Source organism: Manacus candei, unplaced genomic scaffold, assembly GCF_025592945.1.
Source record: "Manacus candei isolate 608988 ecotype Guabito, Panama unplaced genomic scaffold, ASM2559294v1 h1tg000117l, whole genome shotgun sequence".
Taxonomy (NCBI): domain Eukaryota; kingdom Metazoa; phylum Chordata; class Aves; order Passeriformes; family Pipridae; genus Manacus; species Manacus candei.
The window spans coordinates 469,112-491,165 of NW_026138165.1; the positions used below are offsets into that span (position 1 = coordinate 469,112).

General features: G+C 48.8%; 3 protein-coding genes across 3 annotated transcripts in view; 2 read left to right on the top strand and 1 right to left on the bottom strand.

The window, feature by feature from the left end:
* LOC127461970 (ankyrin repeat domain-containing protein 7-like) overlaps nucleotides 1-10,538 on the top strand; it is a 29,695-nt gene extending 19,157 nt beyond the window's left edge. The window contains exon 12 of the mRNA XM_051770228.1: nucleotides 10,413-10,538. The gene's annotated coding sequence lies outside the window, so the exon portion shown is untranslated. The remainder of the gene's footprint in view (nucleotides 1-10,412) is intronic.
* LOC127461967 (ankyrin repeat domain-containing protein 26-like) overlaps nucleotides 9,729-22,054 on the bottom strand; it is a 64,546-nt gene continuing 52,220 nt past the window's right edge. The window contains exon 15 of the mRNA XM_051770223.1: nucleotides 9,729-11,968. The gene's annotated coding sequence lies outside the window, so the exon portion shown is untranslated. The remainder of the gene's footprint in view (nucleotides 11,969-22,054) is intronic.
* Nucleotides 15,820-18,604, top strand: LOC127461969 (uncharacterized). The gene is made up of 2 exons (XM_051770227.1): nucleotides 15,820-17,169; nucleotides 17,935-18,604. Exons 1-2 carry the CDS (start codon nucleotides 15,940-15,942, stop codon nucleotides 18,220-18,222), a joined length of 1,518 nt encoding a protein of 505 aa, XP_051626187.1. The 5' UTR covers nucleotides 15,820-15,939; the 3' UTR covers nucleotides 18,223-18,604.

Sequence of the window (22,054 nt, forward strand, 5' to 3'; positions counted from 1 at the left end):
GCCTTCTCTTCTCCAGGATGAACAATCCCAATTGTCCCAGCCTGTCCCCAGAGCAGAGGGGCTCCAGCCCTCCGAGCATCTTTGTGACCTCCTCTGGATCCACTCCAACAGGTCCATTCCTCCTGATCTGGGCCCCCCGAGCTGGAGGCAGCACTGCAGGTGGGGTCTCACCTGAGGGCAGCAGAGGGGCACATTCCCCTCCTCCCCTGCCCCAGGATGAGTCCCGCACACGGGGGGTTTCCGGGTTGGCTCGTGTCCCATTTGTCACCCACCAGCACCCCCAGAGCCCTCTCCCAGCAGGGACTTCCATCCCTTCCTCCCCCAGCCTGCACCGATCCCGGGGGTTGCCCTGACCCGGCTGCACCACCTTGGTCTTGTCCAACCTCAGCAGATTCCCGTGTGTGCCGGGAAACGGGGGAAGGGGAATTCACCCGACTCTTGGGGATTTGTTTGTCTGCTGGTGCCCCAGGGAAAAACAAAACCCTGGCAGTCCCATCTAGTCTGTCCCATATTCCACCCAGGAACCCTCCATCAAACAGATCCACCAGGTGGGGGGAATTCCAGGTCCCTTTTTCGGACACTGACACGTCACAAGCCAAAGGAAAACCCCTCAGTGGATATTTCCACTAGTTACTCCAGCATCAACAAAACTGGCAGCACCTTTATAAAGGACTCCCTCCAACAGTCTGAGGAATAACACTCTTTATTAATACAAATTGGCACAGGTTAAAGGTTCGTGGTGGTCAGGGATGGGGTCTGGCTGCAAAAACACACTTCAAACAATGTCAAATTGTTGTTAAAGCAAAGCAAAGCACAACCTCTAAACCAAACCAATCTACAACTACATTAGGAAGCAAAAGCCAGTTCTAGTCCTTCCAAGCAGTGACTAACACGCAGAGCTGACACTTCCCACCCAGCACAGGCGTCCCTGAGGGAGAAGAAGACAGGTTCAACCCCTCCGTTGATCCCAGCTCTTTCAATGGAAATCTCCCTCCAGTTCTTTTCCCATTTCCAGCTGTCTTTTATGCTATTTCTTTAGGTTTAGGACAAGTGTGAGGGTTTGTAATGAGAAGTGTTACAATTGTTTCTGGGTGCCTGGGGAGCTTTGTGGGGCATCGTGACCTTATCCCAGCTGGGAAGCAGCAGCTGGAGTCTCTTTGCTGTCCAGGAAGCAGCAGCTGGTTTTCCTATCTAATTCCTATTTGTGTTAACTTTTAGCCTTATCTCTCTCTCCACACTCTGGAACCATTTCTCTGGCTTGTCCAGGTCCCCCTAGATGCCATCCCATCCCTCAGGTGTGTCACCTGCCCCGCTCAGCTCAGTGTCACGGGCTCAGGGTGCCCTCCATCTCTTGGCCTCCATCATTAAGGAAGATGCCGGATACTGGGGCCAGGAGTGAGGAATTGGAGGGTGTGGAGTCCAGTTGGGGATTCCTTGCTGGGGATAAGGACAGTGGGATTGGGAAGGGGGCAGCAGTCCTCAGCCTCTGGAGGTGTCTCCTGCAGAGTGGGAAGGACAGGAATGGCTTTGAGAAAGATCTTGCAAACTCCCGAAGGAAGAGGTGCCCAGGATGAGATGGAATTCCCTGTGGTGGAGGCAATGACATCCCCTTGGGGTACAGGGGCTGTAAAGGCCTCCTTCTTGAGCGGTTTCACCTCCCCTTGGACCCTCCTCAGTCAACGTTCCTCAATTATCCAACAAACAAGGCACAAAGCAGAAAGGGGCAAAAGGAAAATCTTCCAGGTCACTGCCGGCTCCTGGGGAAAATGCAAGGCAAATAGTCAAGTCATTCAGCTGAGATGTTTTCCCAGCTGCCCCACAATGGTCTCTTGTGTCTGGTCAGGGGCCCGAAAGGATGGAAGGTGTTGCAGAAATGTGGCCAAAGGTGAGTGGAGAATTGAGGCTGTGGCAGGTGCCGGGAGCCCCCGCTCAGTGGCTGTCCTTGATCTGTGCCCACGGGGGTCCCAGCCCAGAGGGGCCTGTGAGGCGGGTGGGGAGGGAGGGAGAGTGGGGCGGGAAGGTGCCATCCTGCTGAGGGCCAGCGCTGGGCCCAGGGCAGGGCAGGGCCATCCCTGGGGACAGGGGCACTGGGGCAGCTGTGTGCCAGGGCCAGCCCAGTGTGGAGCCAGAGCCCTGCTGGGCTGCCAGTGCCTGGCCCCCCCTGCCTGGGCCAGCTCAGCAGAGCGGGGCCCGGCTGATGCGGGAGGACACGGTGTGCCCAGCTGGGACAGCGGCAGGGCCAGCAAAGGGCATCTGCCCCTCTGGGCTCTGCTCGGGGAGGCCGTGGCTGGGCCTGCACCACTTGGGGGCTGCAGTGCCCGCAAATGGGCTGGAGCCGGGCACTGCCACCACCCCAGCACTTCCCTGGGCCCAGCCCTTGTGTGCCAGGGCCAGCATTGCCCAGTGCTCCCCAGTGCCTGCCCAGACTGGAGATCCCAGTCACCCGGCTGTGCCCATTGCCCGTCAGCCCCTTTATCTCCCAGCTCCCTGTTTCCCTGATCCCGGGCTCCTGGTGCCCCAAGAAGGGGGGCAGTGCCAGCCCTGCGTTCAGCCAAGGGGCTGGAGTGGGAACAGGGACAATTGTGCTCAGACATGCCGGGTTTGGGGCTGGGCTGAGCTCTGGGGTGTCCCAGAGGGAAAGCTCTGGGAAGGGATGGGCAGGAGGACATGGGGGGATCAGGCTTTGGGGGCTGTTGGAGGATGGATTGTGTTGTGTGGGATATTCCCCACAGGGTATGCAGCTGCTTTCAGCTCCCTGCCCACCCCCTTGGCACCCCCAGGGGCCTGGGCCCTTCCAGGGGCAGCTGCCCCGTGCAGGAAGCTGGAGGGATGCCGGGGAAGGTGGCTGGATGGGTGCCGCAGGCGGGATGGACTCTGTGCCAGGGCTGGGCTTGTGGCCAGGGCTGGGGGCTGTGCCCAGCCGGGCTTTGCCCCGGGGGTTCTCGGGGAGGGGGCAGGGAGGAGTCCCGGCAGGGATAAATGTGCTCCTGCCCTTGTGCAGCCTCAGCCAGCGCTGCCCAGGCCCAGAGGAAGATGAAGGTCGCTGTGCTCAGCGTGGCCCTGCTCTTCACCATCCTGATGAGCCCCCCGGCAGATGCCAAGGTGAGGCCCCCATGAATGGGCCATGGGTTCAGGGATGGGCCCCTTCCCAATCCAGGGGCTCCCCAGCACTCCCCAGCACCCCCAGCCCCAGGCCAGGCCACTTTCTTCTGGCCACAATTTCCTCTCTCCTTCCCCTTCCCACAATTCAACTTCTGCTGCTGCAGCTCCGCTTCCTCACGGGATGCTTGCACCCGGCTCCGTCCTGGCACAGTCCCAACGCTTCCTGCTCTTTCTGACCCCAAATCCCACCTTTTTGGGCCTCCCCATCCCATCCTCTTGGTCCCCTGGGGCATCTCCCCACCATCTCCTCTCTTTCCCAGCCAAGGCAAAGGCCCAACCCAAACTGAGTGGAACTGGGCCAAGCCCAGTTGAGTCCAAGGAGGACAAACAGGCCCAAGCTCCACCCTGGGCTCAAGTGGGACAAGGCCTGGCCAGGCTGAACTGGCACCAACTGGGAAATGCCCTGCCATGGCCCCTTCCCAGGGCCTTTCCTCCAGGCTTTGCCCTCAATGCCTTGCCTTTCCCCCTGCACTGGTGTCCCCAACTTGCCTGGGAGCCGCAATCCCAAAGAGCCCCGCTCAGCCCGGGGGGCAGCCGGGGCTGGAGGGGGTGGGGACACCCGTGTCCCCCCCAGCCCCACAAGGCCAACCCCAACCAAGCCTTTGCTCTCCTCCTGCAGCCCGTTCAGGCCAGCGGCGTCCAATGTGGGGAGGTAAGTCTGGGAGTTGGGGAGCACCCAGTGTGGGAAGTGGGGGGCACTTTGGGCCCCCCATCCCTTCCTGGCACTGGGGACACCCCAGTGACCAGTGATGTCTCCTTGTCTCTCTACAGGCAGGCGGGATCGGCGGCCCGGTGGGTACCAGGGCTTGTGCTGGGCCCAGACCCTCCCCTCTGGTGGCCACCATCCTCCAGGCCATCCCAGTGCTCCCCAGTCCACCCCAGTGTGCACCGGGGAGGCCCTTCCTCAGGGTCCCCACTCTATTCCCACACACCCCAGTCCACCCCACCACACACACACAGGGCATCATTCCCACACCATTTCTTCCCTTCTTTCTCCTCTAATCCTTTCCCTTTCCCATTGCCCACAACACTCGTGTCCAGAAATCCCCTTCCTTGACCCCTCAGTCCCAAAATCCCTCCCAGTCCCTTCCAGTTTTCTCCCCTTCCCCATTTCTCCTGCCCCCACCCCTGCCCTGCTTCATTCCCTGGGTCCCCTCCACTGCAATCCCTTCCTCCTCACCTGCATCCCCCACAGTCCCATCCCTTCCACACCCCAATGCCCATCCTGTGGGATCCCCAATTCCCCCCACTTCACCCTCTTTGGGTCCCCTCCTCCTCCCCCCGCCCTCCTGCAGGCCCTGAATTCCCCTGGCTCTCCTTGTCTCCATCCCCACCCTGGGCCCTGCAGGAACAGGGATCCCAGGGGAAACTGGGTGCAGTGGGGCTGGGGGGAGCAGAAGGGATTTTCCCCCTCAGACCAGGGGCCAACCATGGGCTGGGGGGTCTGGGGACACCCGTGTCCCTCCCCCAGCCCCACAGGGGCCAATCCTGCTTAAACCTTTGCTCTCCTTCCCCAGCCAATCTCGGGACAAGGAGGAGGTGGATGTGTCGGGGTAAGTCCTGGAGTTGGGATGTCCCCCGTGTGGGAAATGGGGGGAAATGGAGTCCCCCCATCCCTCCGGGGCCTGGGGACACCCCAGTGACACCTCACACTCTCTCTCCAGGGAGGCATGGATGTCCATTGAGTGAAGAGGTCTGAGGTGGGTACCCCAAGTTCTGCTGGGCCCAGACCCTCCCCTCTCATGGCCACGACCCTCCCCGGTATCACAGTGTGTCCCAGTCCAGCCCAGTGTGCCCCAGTCCAGCTCAGTGTGTCCCATTCCACCCCAATGTTCCCCACTATATCCCAGTGTGTCCCAGTACAGCCCTGTCTGCCCCAGTCCAGTCCAGTGTGTCCCAGAACCAGCCCAGTGTGTCTCTAACCCTGCCTTTGTCCCCAGCCCCCCGTGGCTGACCAGGTGGAGCTGATGCGCCAGTGACGCTCGGCTGCCTCTCTGCATGTCCAGGTGAGAAATATGGGAGGCTCCTCAGCCCCCCAAAGGAGCCTGGCAGGGCCCTGGGGGGTCCCTGAGCCCTCTGCAGTGGGCAGAGCTTGGGGACAGCAGAGGGACACGCAGGGGGCTGTCCCTGCTCCGTGTCCTGGGGCAGCTGGACAGAGCTGCCCCCAAGCCTTGCCTTGCACTGGGGGCTCTGCAGACCCCCAGGCTCACCGGGAGGGCAGGGAGGGGCTCGGGGAGGTGTCAGAGCATCCCGGGTTCAGGGGCTCTGGGGGCCACATGGATCTCAGCATCCAATTCCCTTCTCCTGCCCCAGCTCCCTGCAGACAGACAGGGTGGGGACAAGGCCCCTCCCATGTCCCTGTGAACACCGGGGGTGACGTTTGGGCCTCTGTCTTTCAGGACTGGAAGTGGTGGTGACACCCCTGTCCTGGCCCCTCCAGCGGCATGAGGAGATGATCATCCCTGGAGGACCCCCCTGATCCCCTGGGTGCCCTGGCAATTTCCCTGCAAGAATCAATAAACCCCTGCAGCAAAACAAATGCTCTGTGTCTGTCTGGGTGTGCGTGTTCCCACCTCCACGGGTGCCTTCCCGTGTCCATGTGTGTTCCCACGTCCCCTGGGGCACCCGGTGGTTTGGGGGCACAGCGGGAAACAGGGTCTGACTGGGGCTGTCCAAGCACCGTCCCCAAGGAGCACAGCTTGGTGTTGGGGCAGGGGAGGGTCAGGGACAATCAGCCAAGGCCCCTCAGTCCTTCCCTGTGCTCTGGGAGGGATGGGAAAGGGGATCAAAGGAGCCAGCGGGTGTCAAATGCCCCCAGATCTCAAGGGCCAGGCTCGGGGCTGAAGGGATGGAGAGCAGCCCTGCATCCAAGGCCATGGGGAGAGTGGGGGATGAAAAGCAGGATGGGAGCCAGCAATGGGAGCTCACAGCCCACAACCCCCCCGTGTCCTGGGTTCATCCCACAGCGTGGGCAGCAGGGCAGGGGGTTCTGCCCCTCTGCTCCGCTCAGCTGAGACCCCCCTGCAGTGCTGCCTCCAGCTCTGGGCTCCTCTGGGTGTCTGCAACGCACCCACCCGCAATGGCAATGGCTTGGGGGGATTCCCCTGCCAGCCCTGGCATCTCCTGCAGCTCCATGGGCTCCTCAGCACAGCAAAGACACGCACCTCTTGGGGCACTTCCAGAGGAGGCCACCAAGGGGATCACAGGGCTGCAGCACCTTTTTGGGCATCACCCCAACCCTGCAAACATTCAAGGCCTGGTTGGATGGGGCTCTGAGCAACCTGATCTAGTGAAAGATGTCTCTACTCCCCCTCCAGGGGTCCCCCTGCCCTGTGCTCTTGGCTACCACAGTGATGGGCAGCTCTCAAAGGATGCAAGTGCCCAGAGAGCAGAGGGAACACACAGGACCTCTGTTAGCAGGGACATCTTCAGGTGAGATGGGAATAATTTGGATCAACACGCTCAGGCTCTGCTGTTTTGCCTCTCTGTGGTTGCACAGAACTGTCGGACAAGACCGATAACCACGAGGTGCCCCAGTGTCACAGGGTGTCTTTGGGTCCCTGAGGCTCCTCAGTGTCACCGGCTCCCCCTTGTTGACATCAGGTTGTGAAGTGTCCGAGGGGCCCCAGGTGAAACAAGAAGCTCAGCCCAAAGGTGTTAACTGAGATCTGGGCCTGCTAAAAAACCCTCTAACATCTAATGGGTCTATGTCACCACAGTTAGTTCTCTTCTGCTTACTGGACCAAAACTTAGAAGAATGCTAGAAGCAATACGCAGTATTAGATGTAATAAATTAGGATACAGGAAGATAAGGTAGAAATTTGAATAGCAGATATAGGCCTGGAGCCAGGGCTTTCTCCAAGTTTCACTGAGCTGGTTGAGAACAATGGAAAGGTAAAGAGTTCAAGGCTGATGAAGAGGAGGAAAGACCCCAGACTCATGGGAGGAAGACCTAAACCCTAGCAGAACTGAGTACCAAGAGAAGCACCGCCCCAAGCTCCGCCTGAGCTCTGCCTACACTCCGCCTGTTATTCATGTGTGTAGATAGATGTTGTAATCATATGAATATGCATTTAATCATATATGACAAATGTATAAAAATCTCTGATTTTGTGCGCGACCTTTGAGTAAGTTCTCTGTGGTGCGAACCACACTTGCTCCCAATGTCAGCAAATAAATACCTTTGCTGCTCAAAAGAGATGAAAGTCTCCGAGTAGCTCTTTAAACTGGATTTTTCAGATTCATTTGGTGACCTGCAGCACGACAATGACTTCTCCTGGATGTGGAATCCTCAGATGTCGGGACCCCTTTGGGTGCCCTCGGATGAGTGTTTTCACCTGAAGGGGTTCCCTTCTTCGGTGGCTTCCTGAGGGGGCTGGACAAGAACGCTGCCTATTGGTAAAAGGCATTTTTATTTGGGTTTGTCTATTTTGGTTTTGGATTCCCATAAGACAAGATGAGACGCCGTCTTGCCGAGAGGGGAGAGGATGCTCTTCCTGGGGAATATCCCCTTCGGGCTGGTATGTTCCAGTTTTGTTTGTATTTGGCCAAATATTGTTTCTTTTGAGGGAAACGAGGTGTCTAAGTTTCCTTTTGGTTGTTCTTTTGTTTATGGTTTGAGGTGCCTATAGTATTGTGTATTCTTGGAAAGTGGCAGTTGTCATAGTATTTGGTTTTCTCTTCTTGTGTGGAAGCAAAATCGAGCTTCTGAAGTGTCTGTTCATTCTGAACCAGCCATAGAGACATCTTGTTAAGGTTTTTATGGGGAGGGGGTCTGAGAGGTTGACTGTGAATACACCACATAGCCTGAAACCTAGAATTAGAATCTGTCCATTTTGTAATTGTTCATTTTATGTGCGTGCTTTATGTAATAATTGTTTGAAATATATTCTTGGACCCCAGTCTACCCAAGAAATAGGAATAGATTGGACTTTGAATTTATATTGTATTAGATGTGGAGCTAATCAGACTTTGGAGGAAACTCGGTGTGCCAGATATTACTGTTGACGAACTCATAGCCATGTGTTTCTTTTGATTCTTTAGATCTTTAGATTCATCATAGAAGGTGCATTTTTAGATTTCAGTATCTTTTAAAGCCCTTAGGTTTGTTATAGAGTGTGCATTTGGTGGTCAACAGCAGCATCTTGTGGATTTGTGTGGCTATACAGGCTTCTTGTGAGAGCCAGGTATACTTGTGGTCTAAGGCAGACATCTCGTGGAGTTTTGTATTAGTGCAGGTTGGTTGTAAAATTAGTGGGTTTAGGAGGTTTCTTATCGAGAAGTAGTACTTGGATTTGAAGGGTAGATATCATCTGGCAGTATAATAGTTGTGATTGTTAGGATATTATAGATTTAATTGTTTTTCTTCATAAGAGGGGTCAAAATGAGTAAAGAAATAAATGCCAAGACTCCTGTGGGGTGCATATTAAAACATTGGAAAGATTTTGGAGGTATTCCTGGAGGGAACTTAAGTAAAAAGACCTTTTTAAAATATTGCCAGAATTGGTGGCTGCTCTATTTATTAGATGATGGCAAGAAGTGGCCTCCTCAAGGGAGTATTAATTATAATCCAATTTTACAGCTTCTGTTGTTCCTCTGCAGGGAGCAGAAGTGGGATGAAGTGATGTATGCAGATATGTTTTTCACTTTAAGACATAAGCCAGAATGGCTGAAAGGTTGTGGAATCAATGTAGCCCCCCAAGATCCCCTTGTGTTGGCACTGGAAAAGAGTCAGAAAAATAGTAAGCTGAGAAAGCATTGCTGTGATGCCTGTAGGATAGGTCAGAGGTGCTTTAAGCTGGGAAAGAGAGACAGTGATGAGGAAAGTATCCCAGACCCTCAGGAACTGCAGCCGACACATTTTAGAGGAGCAGAGCTGGCTCGGCAAGGACCAAGCAACCCACAGGAGTGGGGATTGGATGCAGAAGATTCTGAGAGTGTAGCAGAGAGCGTCGAGGACCCAGAAGAGGGAGTGAGTAGCAAATACGGTGGTTGGACTGCGGGACAGAAAGCCAAGAGCAAGACTGGGGGTAGAACAAAAGCTAAAACCAAGACAAGTCCCACGGTGGCTCCCCTGCAGCGGGTAATAACACCCACAGGTAATCAGACAAGAGGGAAAGCACCCTTTTCAGCGAGTGACTTGAATAGCTGGAGAGAGGAAGCTAAATTTTTTAGGGAAAATCCTGAGAAGGTAGCTAAGAGATTTGAATTCATTGTAAAAAATCAGGACATTGATTGGTCAGACATAGACTTGATGTTATCGGAGTTGAAAGAAACGGAAAAAGAGCTTGTAATAAGAACAGCCAGATGAAATGTGGAAGGAGAGATTGCAACAAGAGTCTTAACAGGGAACATAGATGTGTAACAGTTCATTAGGATACATGCCCGGAATAAAGATAAGTGCAGCAGACATTCAAACACATAAAATATCTTTTATTACAGTGAGAATAATAATAATAATAAACTTAGCAAAGAGAATCAAAAAACTTAAAAAGAATACAAAATAACTACCTTATCAGTTGGCATTAAAACAAATACTATGAACAGCATTTAATACAGTGTTAACTAGTAAAAAGGCAGTTAAAGGGATACCAAAAAAGGATCTTAACACAATATTACGGATAACTATTAACGCGATATTGGTTAGTAAAAAGGGAAATTAAAGGGAAATACTAAGGACAATTTATTTATGTAACAGTATTAATTAATAAAAGGGGAATTAAAGGACACTAAAAGGATATTAAAAAATTTGCTTTTTCAGTTGCTTCCTATCAATAAACTGTGCTTACCCACACAGACAGGCCAGGGCTGTCAGGATCTGCAGCAGCTGGTCAGTGCCCAAACTTAGCGGGGATCCCTGCAGAGCAACACAGTCTCGGTGGTAGGATGAGTATCGCTCAACTCAGCAGCTCTGACACCCCATTTTTATCAGTTCCACATTACACCACGTAGGGCCAGTACGCAGTATAAGGTGATGCCTGAGTGGCAGCCAAACCCTGCCTGTTCATTCCCTGATAGCAACAGTCTGTGCATGGCCTGCTGTAGGGCAAGGGGCCAGCGACCCCTGTCCACATAATCTTCCTCTCACCATCATCTTTCTCACCCCTATGTATGACCTCTACCATTGTGTTTTAAGGGTAGATGTATCTATCTTGCAGTATGTAGCAAAACCAAGGAAGAACTCAGCTCTGATAATACCGGATATCAGGCTGACTTGCTAAAAAGCACAATATTTCACTTGTGCCATGAAGTTACATTGTACCATACTCTAGCTGGTTTCACATCCTAATATGATTTCTTTCTCACATCTCTATGTTCCACTGATCATCTAATTCAAAAGTACCCCCCTTACACACTGACAACTCTTGAGACCCTCCTGTCACTCCAGAAATAGAAACAGTCTCTGTACTCTTATGCTCCCATGGCATTAAAGTGCACTGGGCACCAGTATCTATCAAAGCCTGGTATCTCTGAGGATCCAATGTGCCAGGCCATTGAACCCACACAGCCCAGTAAACCCGATTATCTTCTGTGTCCTTCTCCTTCTCCTGGCAGAAGGCAGGGCCCCTTTATTGGTCTTGATCAGAGCATTCGTCGTTGGACATTGACTTGGGCTTTTTAGAGGCTTTTTTGTCATTGTCAAAGTGACCTCCATCTTCTTTTGTTTCGGCAATTGCAGTTTCTTTTCTAAGAAGTTTGTGTCTACCATGTAGACAACTTTCTTGTCAGTGTCCTTTTGTTTCAGCTCCCTTACTCTAGCTTTGAGTTTGGAAGTGGGTTCACCATCCCACTTTTTCATGTTTTCTCCCTTGCTGTGTAGGTAAGACCACAGTTGACCACGTGATCTACGTCTGGGATTTTCTCTCCTTCTGTGTATAAGGGAAGGAGATCTTGAATGAGACTGGCACCAAGATTGAGGTTGAGGTCAAAATCATGGTTGAGACTGTTCTACTGGTCTGTCTCTGTCATCTCTGTAATCTCTCTCTCTGTAGTCATCCTCATATTCTTAAGGCCTCTCCATTCTCTCCATTCTCTCCCTAGGGTGGGTGTGTCAGAAGTCAGAAGAGTCTTCCAGATTTTCTGCTCTGCTTCATATCCAACCACACATCATTTCCATGGTCAGTTCAGTTGTCCTTGGATCGTATATTGTTATTAAGCAATTAACATATGATGCAGGGGCACCTTTAATTACTTTCTTCCACATTGGTTGCCTGCACGGAATGCTCTCTGGCTCTAGCCACTGGTGGTATTCTAGGTCACAAGAAATGATTTCCAGCATAGCCAATTCCTGTAAGTACTGGATGCCTTCTTCTGCCATAGTCCACCTTCTTGGAGATATCACCAGCTCTTCTCTAAATGGGTACCTCTCCCTCACAGCATTGAGGATCCGGAGTCAAAGACTGTGCAAATGTCTCTCTCTTCCCATTTCTTGTTCAATGACTCAATCTCAAGCCATAGATCCCAACTGCTGCACTTCAAAACCTTCTAACCTGTGGCTTCGAGCCCCATTATCCCAGCATCGTAACAGCCAGGTGAGAATTGGTTCACCAGGTTTGTGACTGCAATCTCTTCGTAGGTCTCGGAGTTCTGCTGGGGTCCTTGCCATCCAGAGACTGGCCTTTCCAAGCCCTTTCCCGAAGCTCCAGCGATTCCTTTCGAGGTTCGGCCTTTCTTACAACAAGGGGACCAATGCAGCACCACCTCTCCAATTTTAAGTAGCATTTTCGCTGCCTTCACCACTAGGATCATTGTCACTGAACAATGTAGGGATGGGTTAGAGCTGATCTTGGAGTCTTTGCTACCAAACCTTGAAGGCCACCATTAAGGAAACTGGCTACTAGTGTTGCAAAGCAGTTTAAATTTAGTAGTAGAATGGCTAAGGCTTAAGTAAAAGGGGAGGCCTAGAAAGCAACACATTACAGTAGTGAGTTAAGCAGCAGCCTTGTTCGTGGGAATAGAATGTACTGAAGAAGTAGAAACAATAATCAAAAGATTTAGTCAAGCATGTACGTAACGATTTGTACCTTAGATGTGGTAAGGGTCTGTGAAACAGTTTCTAGGGGGGTAAGGCAACTTAAGCAGATTTATGATTAGAGTAGATGATTGTTAATTGTTATAAACTACTGCACCTGGGTTGCTATAGAAACTGTAATTGTTTTAGCCGTGAGAATACATGTAAACTTGTTTGTGTATAAAAGCTGAACTGAGAACGAGGGTCGTCGGAATCCTGACTTGGGGCGTTAGCCCGCAGGTTCCCGGGGCCCCGAATAAAGCACCCATAAACCGGCACTCTGTTGGTTTGTGTCTCTGTTTACGGGCAACAGTTTTGGCGACCCAGATGGGACTCCGGGGGTAGCTGGGCGGCTCACGAGCTGATCTACTCCATGCCGGCAACCAGGTGATTTCTGGGGAGACATCGACCCGTGCCCGACCCGCGCCCGCCGGACAACCCTCTAGGTAAGCCCGAAGGTGCTTTATTCTTTTAGGTTTGTTGGTTGGGAGCCTGCCTATAAGACGGGATAGTGAGTGTCCCGCTGGGTTGGGCTAAAGGTACCTTGGTTGGGAAGCCTAGGCGCTGGTCGTAAGACGCGGCGAAAGCTGCGCAGTACCAGCACTCGCCTCTCAGAGGGAGAATCGGCGAGTTGGTTTTGGTTTTGGTTTTGTTCTGGTTTATATTGTTGTGTTATCGTGCTGGTCGTTAAAAGTATTGTTTTGTGTTGTTGTGTTATTGTGAATTTGATGAATTTAGATTGTGGTGTGTGTGTGAGCAAGTAGCAAGCATGATGTCATTTAAAACCTTTAGAGCACTATCCTGCACAGAAAAAGATATCCCTAGCGATTCTCCGCTTGGTTGCTTGTTAAAACATTGGAAGGAAGGAAATTTTGGACAAGAGTTAAGCAAGAAACAGTTGATTGATTATTGTAATAATGTATGGCCTCAATATGAAACAGGAGGAATGCTGTGGCCCAGAAATGGATCACTGACTCTGGAAATTATAACCCCTTTGATGCGATATTTACGAGAGAATGAGAAGTGGGATGAAATACCATATCTGGATTTGTTTTATTATTTAGAACAAAACACTGAATGGCAAAAGGAATGTGGTATCTTAGTGTTGAAAGAACTGGAACTGGAGGATGATAAATGTAAGAAATGTCAAGAGCGGAGTATAAAGATATTGAAAGGATTGGATGATAAACATGAGCAGAAAATACGGTTTTCAGAACCAGAGGAGGATGTGTCTTTGTTAGTCTCCCCCGGAGTAACTCCAAGTGCGCCCCCGAGAAATAGTCTCCCTTCACGTGCAAGGGCACAATCACACACCATGCCCCCGTTAGAATCATCCTCGGATGAGGAAGAAACAGGGGGGTGGGAATGTGACAGAACTCCTCTAGCAGAACGGACTCGGAGAGGGCGAAGGGAGAGGGAAAGAAGACGGGGAGGGGGGAGGGAGACAGACGTTTCGCTCTCACCCCCTAGATTGATGGCTCCCTTGCGAGAAGCGGTTGGAGCAGGCAGGGGAAAAATCATGATAAAAGTTCCTTTTTCGCCTAATGATTTACTAATTTGGAAACAGTCAGCTGGGACATATAGAGAAAATCCTGAGCGGGTGGCTCGTGTTATAAAAATGGTTATAAAAACACAAGACCCGGACTGGAATGATTTACAGGTATTAATAGATACAATTTTAGATTCAACAGAAAAAGAAATGGTATTAAAGGTGATGGTGGAGAGAGCAAAGGAAAGGATTCGTACCCTGCCTCGGGCAGCGCGGGGGACGGTAAATGATTTTGTACCGCGGGAGGACCCCGACTGGGACGCTAATAACCCCGCAGATTATAAAAAGTTAAAAATTTACCAGGAATTATTGGTAGAGGGAATACGATGTGGCATTCCAAAAACGTTGAATTGGTCTAAGTTATATTCAGTAATGCAAGATAAGACTGAGTCCCCTTCTGCCTTTTTAGAAAGGCTAAAGGAAACAGCTAGGAGGTATACAGATTTAGACGTGGAAGACGAGTCTGGAAAATTACAATTAGCATTGATCTTTATGGGACAATCACAAGAATATATTAGAAAGAAATTTCAAAAACTGGAAGGGAGAGAAACAAGAGATTTAGAGAAATTGTTAGAAGTGGCTTGGAAAGCATATAACAATCGGGAAAAGGAAAGTACTAAGAAACAACAAGCGAGCTTGTTGGCGCTTTTACAAGCTTCAGGAGAGAACAATGGGGCCGGTGGCCATAGAGGAAGAAGTCGTGGTAATAGGGGAAGGGGAGGAATGGGTAGAGGATTTAACAATCAGTCGGGATTTGGAAATCAATACGGGGGAGGACGTGGTAGAATAGGACCAAATCAGTGTGCTCTTTGTAAAGGACAAGGACATTGGAAAAACGAATGCCCATTAAATGCTGGAAATGGAATGAATCCTTGGAATCCTCAAAGCTTTGTGAATCCACAAAACCCTGTTGGTATGGGCACGCCACAGGGTGTCGCCCAAGCATTTATGTTAGGGAGTTGTGGAAGACAGAGTCGGCTAGATTTAGACTAAAAGGTTGTTTTGGAAGTAGAGGGGGAGCCGACGGAATTTAGAATAGATACTGGAGCTAGTTTTTCGGCAATGAATAAATTGATGGGGCCATTAAGTGATTCAACCGTACAAGTAGTGGGAGTTTCAGGACAGATAGAGGAAAGAACATTTCTGCGACCTCTAGATATCAAATTTAAGGGAAGAGAATTAGATCATCAATTTCTGTACATGCCTAACAGTCCTGAATGTTTATTAGGAAGGGATTTGCTTTCAGCCTTGCAAGCTAAAATTATATTTGAAAAAGGGAGAGTCAAGATAGAAATTCCAGAAGAAAATTTAGCGAAAATTTTTGTTGTGAAAGAAGTGGAAAAGGAAGAAATACCCCAAGAGATTGAACAGGCTGTTGTACCCTGGGTGTGGGAGACCGGGGTTCCTGGGAAATCTAAAGCAGCCACCCCAGTTAGAATAGAATTAAAAGAAGGAGCACAACCTGTCAGAGTTAGGCAATACCCAATTAGTTTAGAAGCAAGAAAGGGAATAGCCCCTATGATTTCACAGTTCCTAACTCTAGGAATATTACAAGAATGTGAATCAGAATTTAACACCCCCATATTTTCGATAAAAAAAACCAAATGGAAAATATAGATTAGTACAAGATTTGAGAGCAGTAAATCTTATTACAAAAGATATTCACCCGGTTGTAGCAAATCCTTATACCTTGCTAACATCTGTGTCTGAGAAGTTTCAGTGGTTTACTGTGGTTGATTTGAAAGATGCTTTCTTCTGCATACCACTGGCACGAGAAAGTTGGAAAATCTTTGCCTTTGAATGGGAAAGTCCGGAGACAGGACGAGAGCGACAGCTTACTTGGACCAGATTACCACAAGGATTCAAGTGTTCTCCTACAATATTTGGTAATCAGTTAGCAAAGGAACTAGAGGAATGGAAGACTACTCAGGTAAAAGAATCTCCTTTTTCATATATAATACTGCAATATGTAGATGACATTTTCTTAGGAGCTACAGAACAGGGACTTTGTCGTCAGTTAACTATTGAACTGTTAAACATGCTGGGCCAAGCAGGCTACCGAGTCTCAAAAGAAAAAGCACAATTAGTAAAACGGAAGGTTATCTATCTGGGATGTGAAATTTCCCAAGGAGTCCGGCGCCTGGGAACAAATAGAATTCAAGCAATATGTGCTATACCTGTGCCTAGAAATAATCAAGAACTGAGATCTTTTCTAGGAATGGTCGGATGGTGCAGGCTGTGGATTCCTAACTTCGGACTGACTGCTCGACCACTGTATGAAGCAGCAAAGGAGTCCAAGCTAACCTGGGGGACAGAGCAAGAAAAAGCATTCCAGGAACTGAAGAAAGCCCTCCAGGAAGCACCTGCCCTGGGACTACCGGACCCAACCAAGGAATTTCAGCTCTATGTTTGTGAGAGACAGCGAATGGCCTTAGGAGTACTCACTCAGCGATTAGGATCCTGGAAGAGACCGGTTGGGTACTTCTCCAAACGGCTAGACGCAGTAAGTGGGGGATGGCCGGGGTGTCTCAGAGCTGTGGCAGCGACGGTCATTTTAATACAGGAAGCACGCAAATTGACTCTGGGAAAACACATGATAGTGTATGTGCCCCACATGGTCATAGCAGTTCTAGAGCAAAAAGGGGGGCATTGGCTCTCCTCCAGCCGCATGTTGCAATACCAGGCTTTGTTGAGAGAACAAGATGATGTTGAACTGAAAATTACTAACCATCTCAACCCAGCAGAATTCCTTAGGTCTACACAGGAAGAAGGCACCCTGGAGCATGACTGTGTAGAGACCATTGAACAAGTCTACGCGAGCAGAAGAGACTTGAAGGATGAACCACTGACAGATCCTGACTGGGAGCTGTACACCGACGGATCTAGTTTTGTGGAAAACGGCACCAGGTACGCTGGGTATGCAGTAGTCACTTTACAACAAGTGATAGAAGCGACTGCACTACCCCCAGGTACGTCTGCACAAAAAGCCGAAATATGGGCATTGGTGAGAGCTTTAATATTAAGCCAAGGAAGGAGAGTTAACATATGGACTGACTCCAAATATGCTTTTGGGGTAGTTCATGTTCACGGAGCACTCTGGAAGGAGAGAGGACTTCTTACTTCTCAGGGGACAACGATTAAACATCGGGAAGAAATTTTACAATTGCTAGAGGCAATACATAAGCCCTCAGCAGTGGCAATAATGCATGTCAGAGGACACCAGGCTGATCCAGGACGAGAGTTTCAGGGAAATCGATACGCTGACCAAGCAGCCAGGAGGGCTGCGAGAAAGGTATGGACTCAAATGGTTCTTTTACCAACCCGGAATAATCCAGCAATAGCATTCATGGAAGAGAAACCGCATTATTCACCTGAAGATGAGAAATTAGCTGTGATGATGGAAGCGAAGAAAAATATCAGGGGGTGGTATATCACTCCTACGAGACAGGTAATTTTACCAGTCAGAATAATGAAAGCAGTGCTTGAAATAGAACACAACAAGTGCCACTGGGGTGCAGAAGCACTAGTGAAATTCTTGAAAAACGAAATTTTCTCAAACCAGATGTTAACACTAGCTAAAAGGGTGAATGCAATGTGTCCTATGTGTATAAAGAATAATCCAGTAGTCAGGAAGCAAGTACAAATGGGAAAACTACAAGTAGGACAGTTACCAGGAGACTATTGGCAAGTAGATTTTTCTGAGTTGCCTAAGACCCAAACTTTTAAATATCTGCTAGTGTATGTTTGTACCTTCTCAGGGTGGCCAGAAGCTTTTCCATGCAGGACCAATCAGGCAAAAGAAGTAGTGAAAACCCTTCTGAAGGAAATCATCCCAAGATTTGGAGTTCCCCTAGGGCTGTCCTCTGATCGAGGACCGCACTTTACAGCAGGGATAGTCCAAGATGTGTCAGCTGTATTAGGGATAACATGGAATCTCCATACACCATGGAGACCGCAGTCTAGTGGACAAGTAGAAAGAATGAATCAGACATTAAAAGGTCAATTGAAGAAGATCTGTCAGGAAGCCAAAATCCAGTGGCCCCAAGCAGTACCCCTCGCTCTGCTGAGAGTTAGGATTAAACCAAGGGAAAGAATAGGAGTAAGTCCATACGAAATATTGTATGGCAAGCCCTATCATGCGGCTACTTACCAAGGGGATCCTCATGTAGTGGGTGATCAGGCAGTATTTAACTATGTGTTATCTTTGAATAAGACCCTCACAGCCCTCAGAGGAGCGCTGCAGTGGAATCGGCCTCTGCCCCTGGAGAATCCGGTTCATGACATTTCTCCAGGAGACCAAGTCTATGTGAAAAACTGGTCAGTGGAACCATTAAAGGGAACATGGGACGGTCCTCGCCAGGTGATAATGACCACTTATACGGCGGTGAAAGTCGAGGGAATCGACAATTGGATCCATTACACCCGAGTCAAGAAGGTTCCAGTCTCATGGTCGGTAGAACCTCTCTCACCTACAAAGACGGTATTTCGAGCCAACAATTGAAGATTGTGGTATTCCTGGGGTTGATAAGTCTAGCAGAGACCACCGTGAGAATTGAAACCCCAGATCCTTATTTGTTTGTACCAGAACACACTGATGTAAACTTAACTTGTCTGTTTTCAGATGACCAGGGAGCTGAATTAAGAGATGTCCACGTCAAGTGGAAACGGAGGGATCAAGATCGAATCATAACAGAAGGAGTGACAACAGTTTGGGATGCGACACAACAAAAGGGTTATACCGTCCTGCAGGTACCTGAGGTGTCTAAAACCGTAGAAGGGACATACATGTGTGTAGTTTGGATTCAAAGGAGTTTTGATTATGGGTATGTAGAAATACACATGATAAACACAACTCGGGAAATAATGACTAAGGTACAAGTTATACCCCCCAGGAAAACTCGACATGTGAGAGATCTGCAGATTCCGAATAGAGAAATAGAACAGGAAAATTTAATTGTGGGCCTAATTCGAGATTTTGGGAAAGTACAAAACGTTACTAAAATTACTGCATGTCTCCCTATGCCTCATGCAGCAGGAGACCCAATTCCATGGGGAATAATTCCAGTGCCAGAAATACCCAAAATGTTTAAGAATATTACAAGGAATTGCAAATTTGTAACCATCACATGGAGCGAAACGGTAGATGTATGTTTATTAAGTGACAAAATGATGAAGAAGCAATGTGAACAGATGCCGGGATATTTCCGATGGGTAGTAATTGGGACATGGGTAACAAGTGAAACAATTAATGAATTAAAAGGATACTGTTTAGTTACAAATTCAACACACCCATGCTCTAAAGTTCCGGCTTCAGTAAAACGAGAAAAACAAGAAGAGGTCTGTCAAAATATTACCAGTTCTACAACCATGGAAGAATGGCAAACAATTTGGGGACCCAGCCTGCTAGAGACATATAGTTATATTGGAAAGGTACAGTGGTGCATTCACTGGAAGGGGAAAAAGAATCAAACTTATTCTACAGGAAATAGAGGGAATCATAATTGGAGGACAGAAACACATACAAAAGAGGATTGGAATTGTACCCGAATATATACATGTGACACTCCAGACGATGAAATAGGCTTAATGCCAGTCAAAGCCCTCCTGCAGTTAGGATGTGAGTGTCGAGGATATAACCATACTATTAAAGGACATGTGAGAAACATTGATTGTCACACTACTACAGTTAGAAGTCCCGGAAACCTAGTATGGGTCATGGGACATGGTCAATGGACCACCCACATGCCACTAGACGGTCCGGTTGTACCTGTCACACTAGGGATACCTACTCTTTGTCCACTCTGGAGAAAAGAGAAGTTAACACCAGCAGAGATGCGACCACGGGAGAAAAGAGAAGTTAGTAATGACATTAATGACCTGGAACTAACAGATTGGCATGAGCCATCAGCAGGAGTTAAATTCGGATGGGCACTAGAATCTTTGTTTGCCCCAATTTCAACATATCGAAATAGAGAAATATTGTTCAAACTGATGAGCCAGACCGAAAGGTTAGCAGCAGTCACTAAGAAAGGATTTAAAGATCTAAATTTACAATTACAAGCCACCTCTAGAATGACCATACAAAACCGCATGGCATTAGACCTGATATTACTCAAAGAACATGGAGTTTGCGGTTACCTGCATGCAAAGGATGAGCATTGTTGTGTACACATCCCAAATGTCACTCAAGAAGTAGAGAAAGAAATTAATCAATTAGAACAAATTGACGAGAATGTTCATAAACTGCAGAAAGAAGCGGAACACAATTGGATAGGACAATTATTCAGCTCCCTAGGTCTCCATGTGTCAGGATGGATATCTTCTGTTATCCAGTACGGAATATTGATTGTAATAATTGTTGTCATAGCCATAACTGTTTACAAGTGTCTTTTAGGAATGATTGTAAAAGAAGGTCAACATACGAGACGCATCATGAAAGCTATAACAAGAAAAGAAGTAATCTCACCGCAAAATGGATCACCTCCTATCCATCAAGAAACTGCAACCTGAAGATTGCTGTATTTGAGCATCCTTGCAAGCAAAGCCTGAAGAATGCTCAAAAGGGGGGACTGTTGCAAAGCAGTTTAAATTTAGTAGTAGAATGGCTAAGGCTTAAGTAAAAGGGGAGGCCTAGAAAGCAACACATTACAGTAGTGAGTTAAGCAGCAGCCTTGTTCGTGGGAATAGAATGTACTGAAGAAGTAGAAACAATAATCAAAAGATTTAGTCAAGCATGTACGTAACGATTTGTACCTTAGATGTGGTAAGGGTCTGTGAAACAGTTTCTAGGGGGGTAAGGCAACTTAAGCAGATTTATGATTAGAGTAGATGATTGTTAATTGTTATAAACTACTGCACCTGGGTTGCTATAGAAACTGTAATTGTTTTAGCCGTGAGAATACATGTAAACTTGTTTGTGTATAAAAGCTGAACTGAGAACGAGGGTCGTCGGAATCCTGACTTGGGGCGTTAGCCCGCAGGTTCCCGGGGCCCCGAATAAAGCACCCATAAACCGGCACTCTGTTGGTTTGTGTCTCTGTTTACGGGCAACACTAGGCTGTGGATGTTGAAATTAAGGAAAGGAAGCAATTTGTTCCATCCATCTGAACGGTCCCTTACAGGATGTTCTAGGACAGGCACAAAAAACCCAAGAATCAGGAAAAAAATTAGTAAAAAGGTCATTGTTATTATTTTTCTTTCTCCTTGTTCCTAAACAAAGCTACGTTTAGATAAACACAATCCTTCTTGGCAGCTCTCCCAGGAGTGTCCCAAAACAATGGTGGATGTTTACAAACAAACCTGCTCTTGGCAGCTTTCCCAGACAATGTTCCCACAACAAAACCAAAGGAACCAAAACAATCCCACTTCTGACACCAAAACCATCTGTAGCCAATTGGAGTTGGCTTCCTGCCAAACCCCACAGACTACAGAAGATTACTACGTGTAAATTTAGGGTAGAACTTAGGTGGGAGGTTCCTGTGCCACAGAGCTCTTGCCCACAGTTTCTCTTGGAAAAGAATGGAGTTCCACAGCTCATTGCTTCCATTTCAATCTTTTTTGGCCTTTGACCACTCTGGAAAATCTGGACAAACCTGATGAGCAGAAGTCTTGGGCTTTACCACAGGTGTCTGGGTGGTGTTCTGAGAGCCAGACTTCTGCTCAGTCCCAAACTGATGCCAAGATGTCCCAGGCCAGGTGAATCCAGAAGTGGACTTGCAGTCAGAAGTCTGCTGACAGCGCTGCTTGGGACTGCAGATCTGCTTCTGTGGCGCTCCAAAAAGAGCTTGGTGTTGGCCTCTCCAAGTCTCTCAGTAGCTCTGAAACATTCACAAGCACACACAGAGTCATCTTTGGCAGGAAGGCTTTCGCAAAGTTACCCTCCACAGCCTTGGCTACTACTTGACTTCTAAAAGCCAAGGGCATGAAGAGCGTCCAAAACCAGCACATCCTTTGATCTGAGCTTGTTCACAGGGCCTGTTTCTAAGAAATCACACCAAGTGCAAGGAGCAGCCAGTGTCACCTCCAGAAGAACTCTGGCCTACCCTGGCCTTCTCAAGGAAAGCTCAACCCTCAGACCCGCTGCCAAAACAGAAGCCAAGAAAGAGCCGCCTTATTTTGGATTCAAGAATCCAACTCTCTTCTCCCAGAGGCCTCTCCTTATTCAAACAGGAAAGGGCACAAGATTCATCTTTTTTGTCACCCACAGGATGAGGAGAGTAGAGACTGGCAGAAAGACTGCCTGCTAAAACAACCTCAACTTGAAAAGACACCAATAATGCCATAGTGGTGGTGCTGTGGGGTTACTGCTGGAACTCTAAAGAGAAAGGAAGACA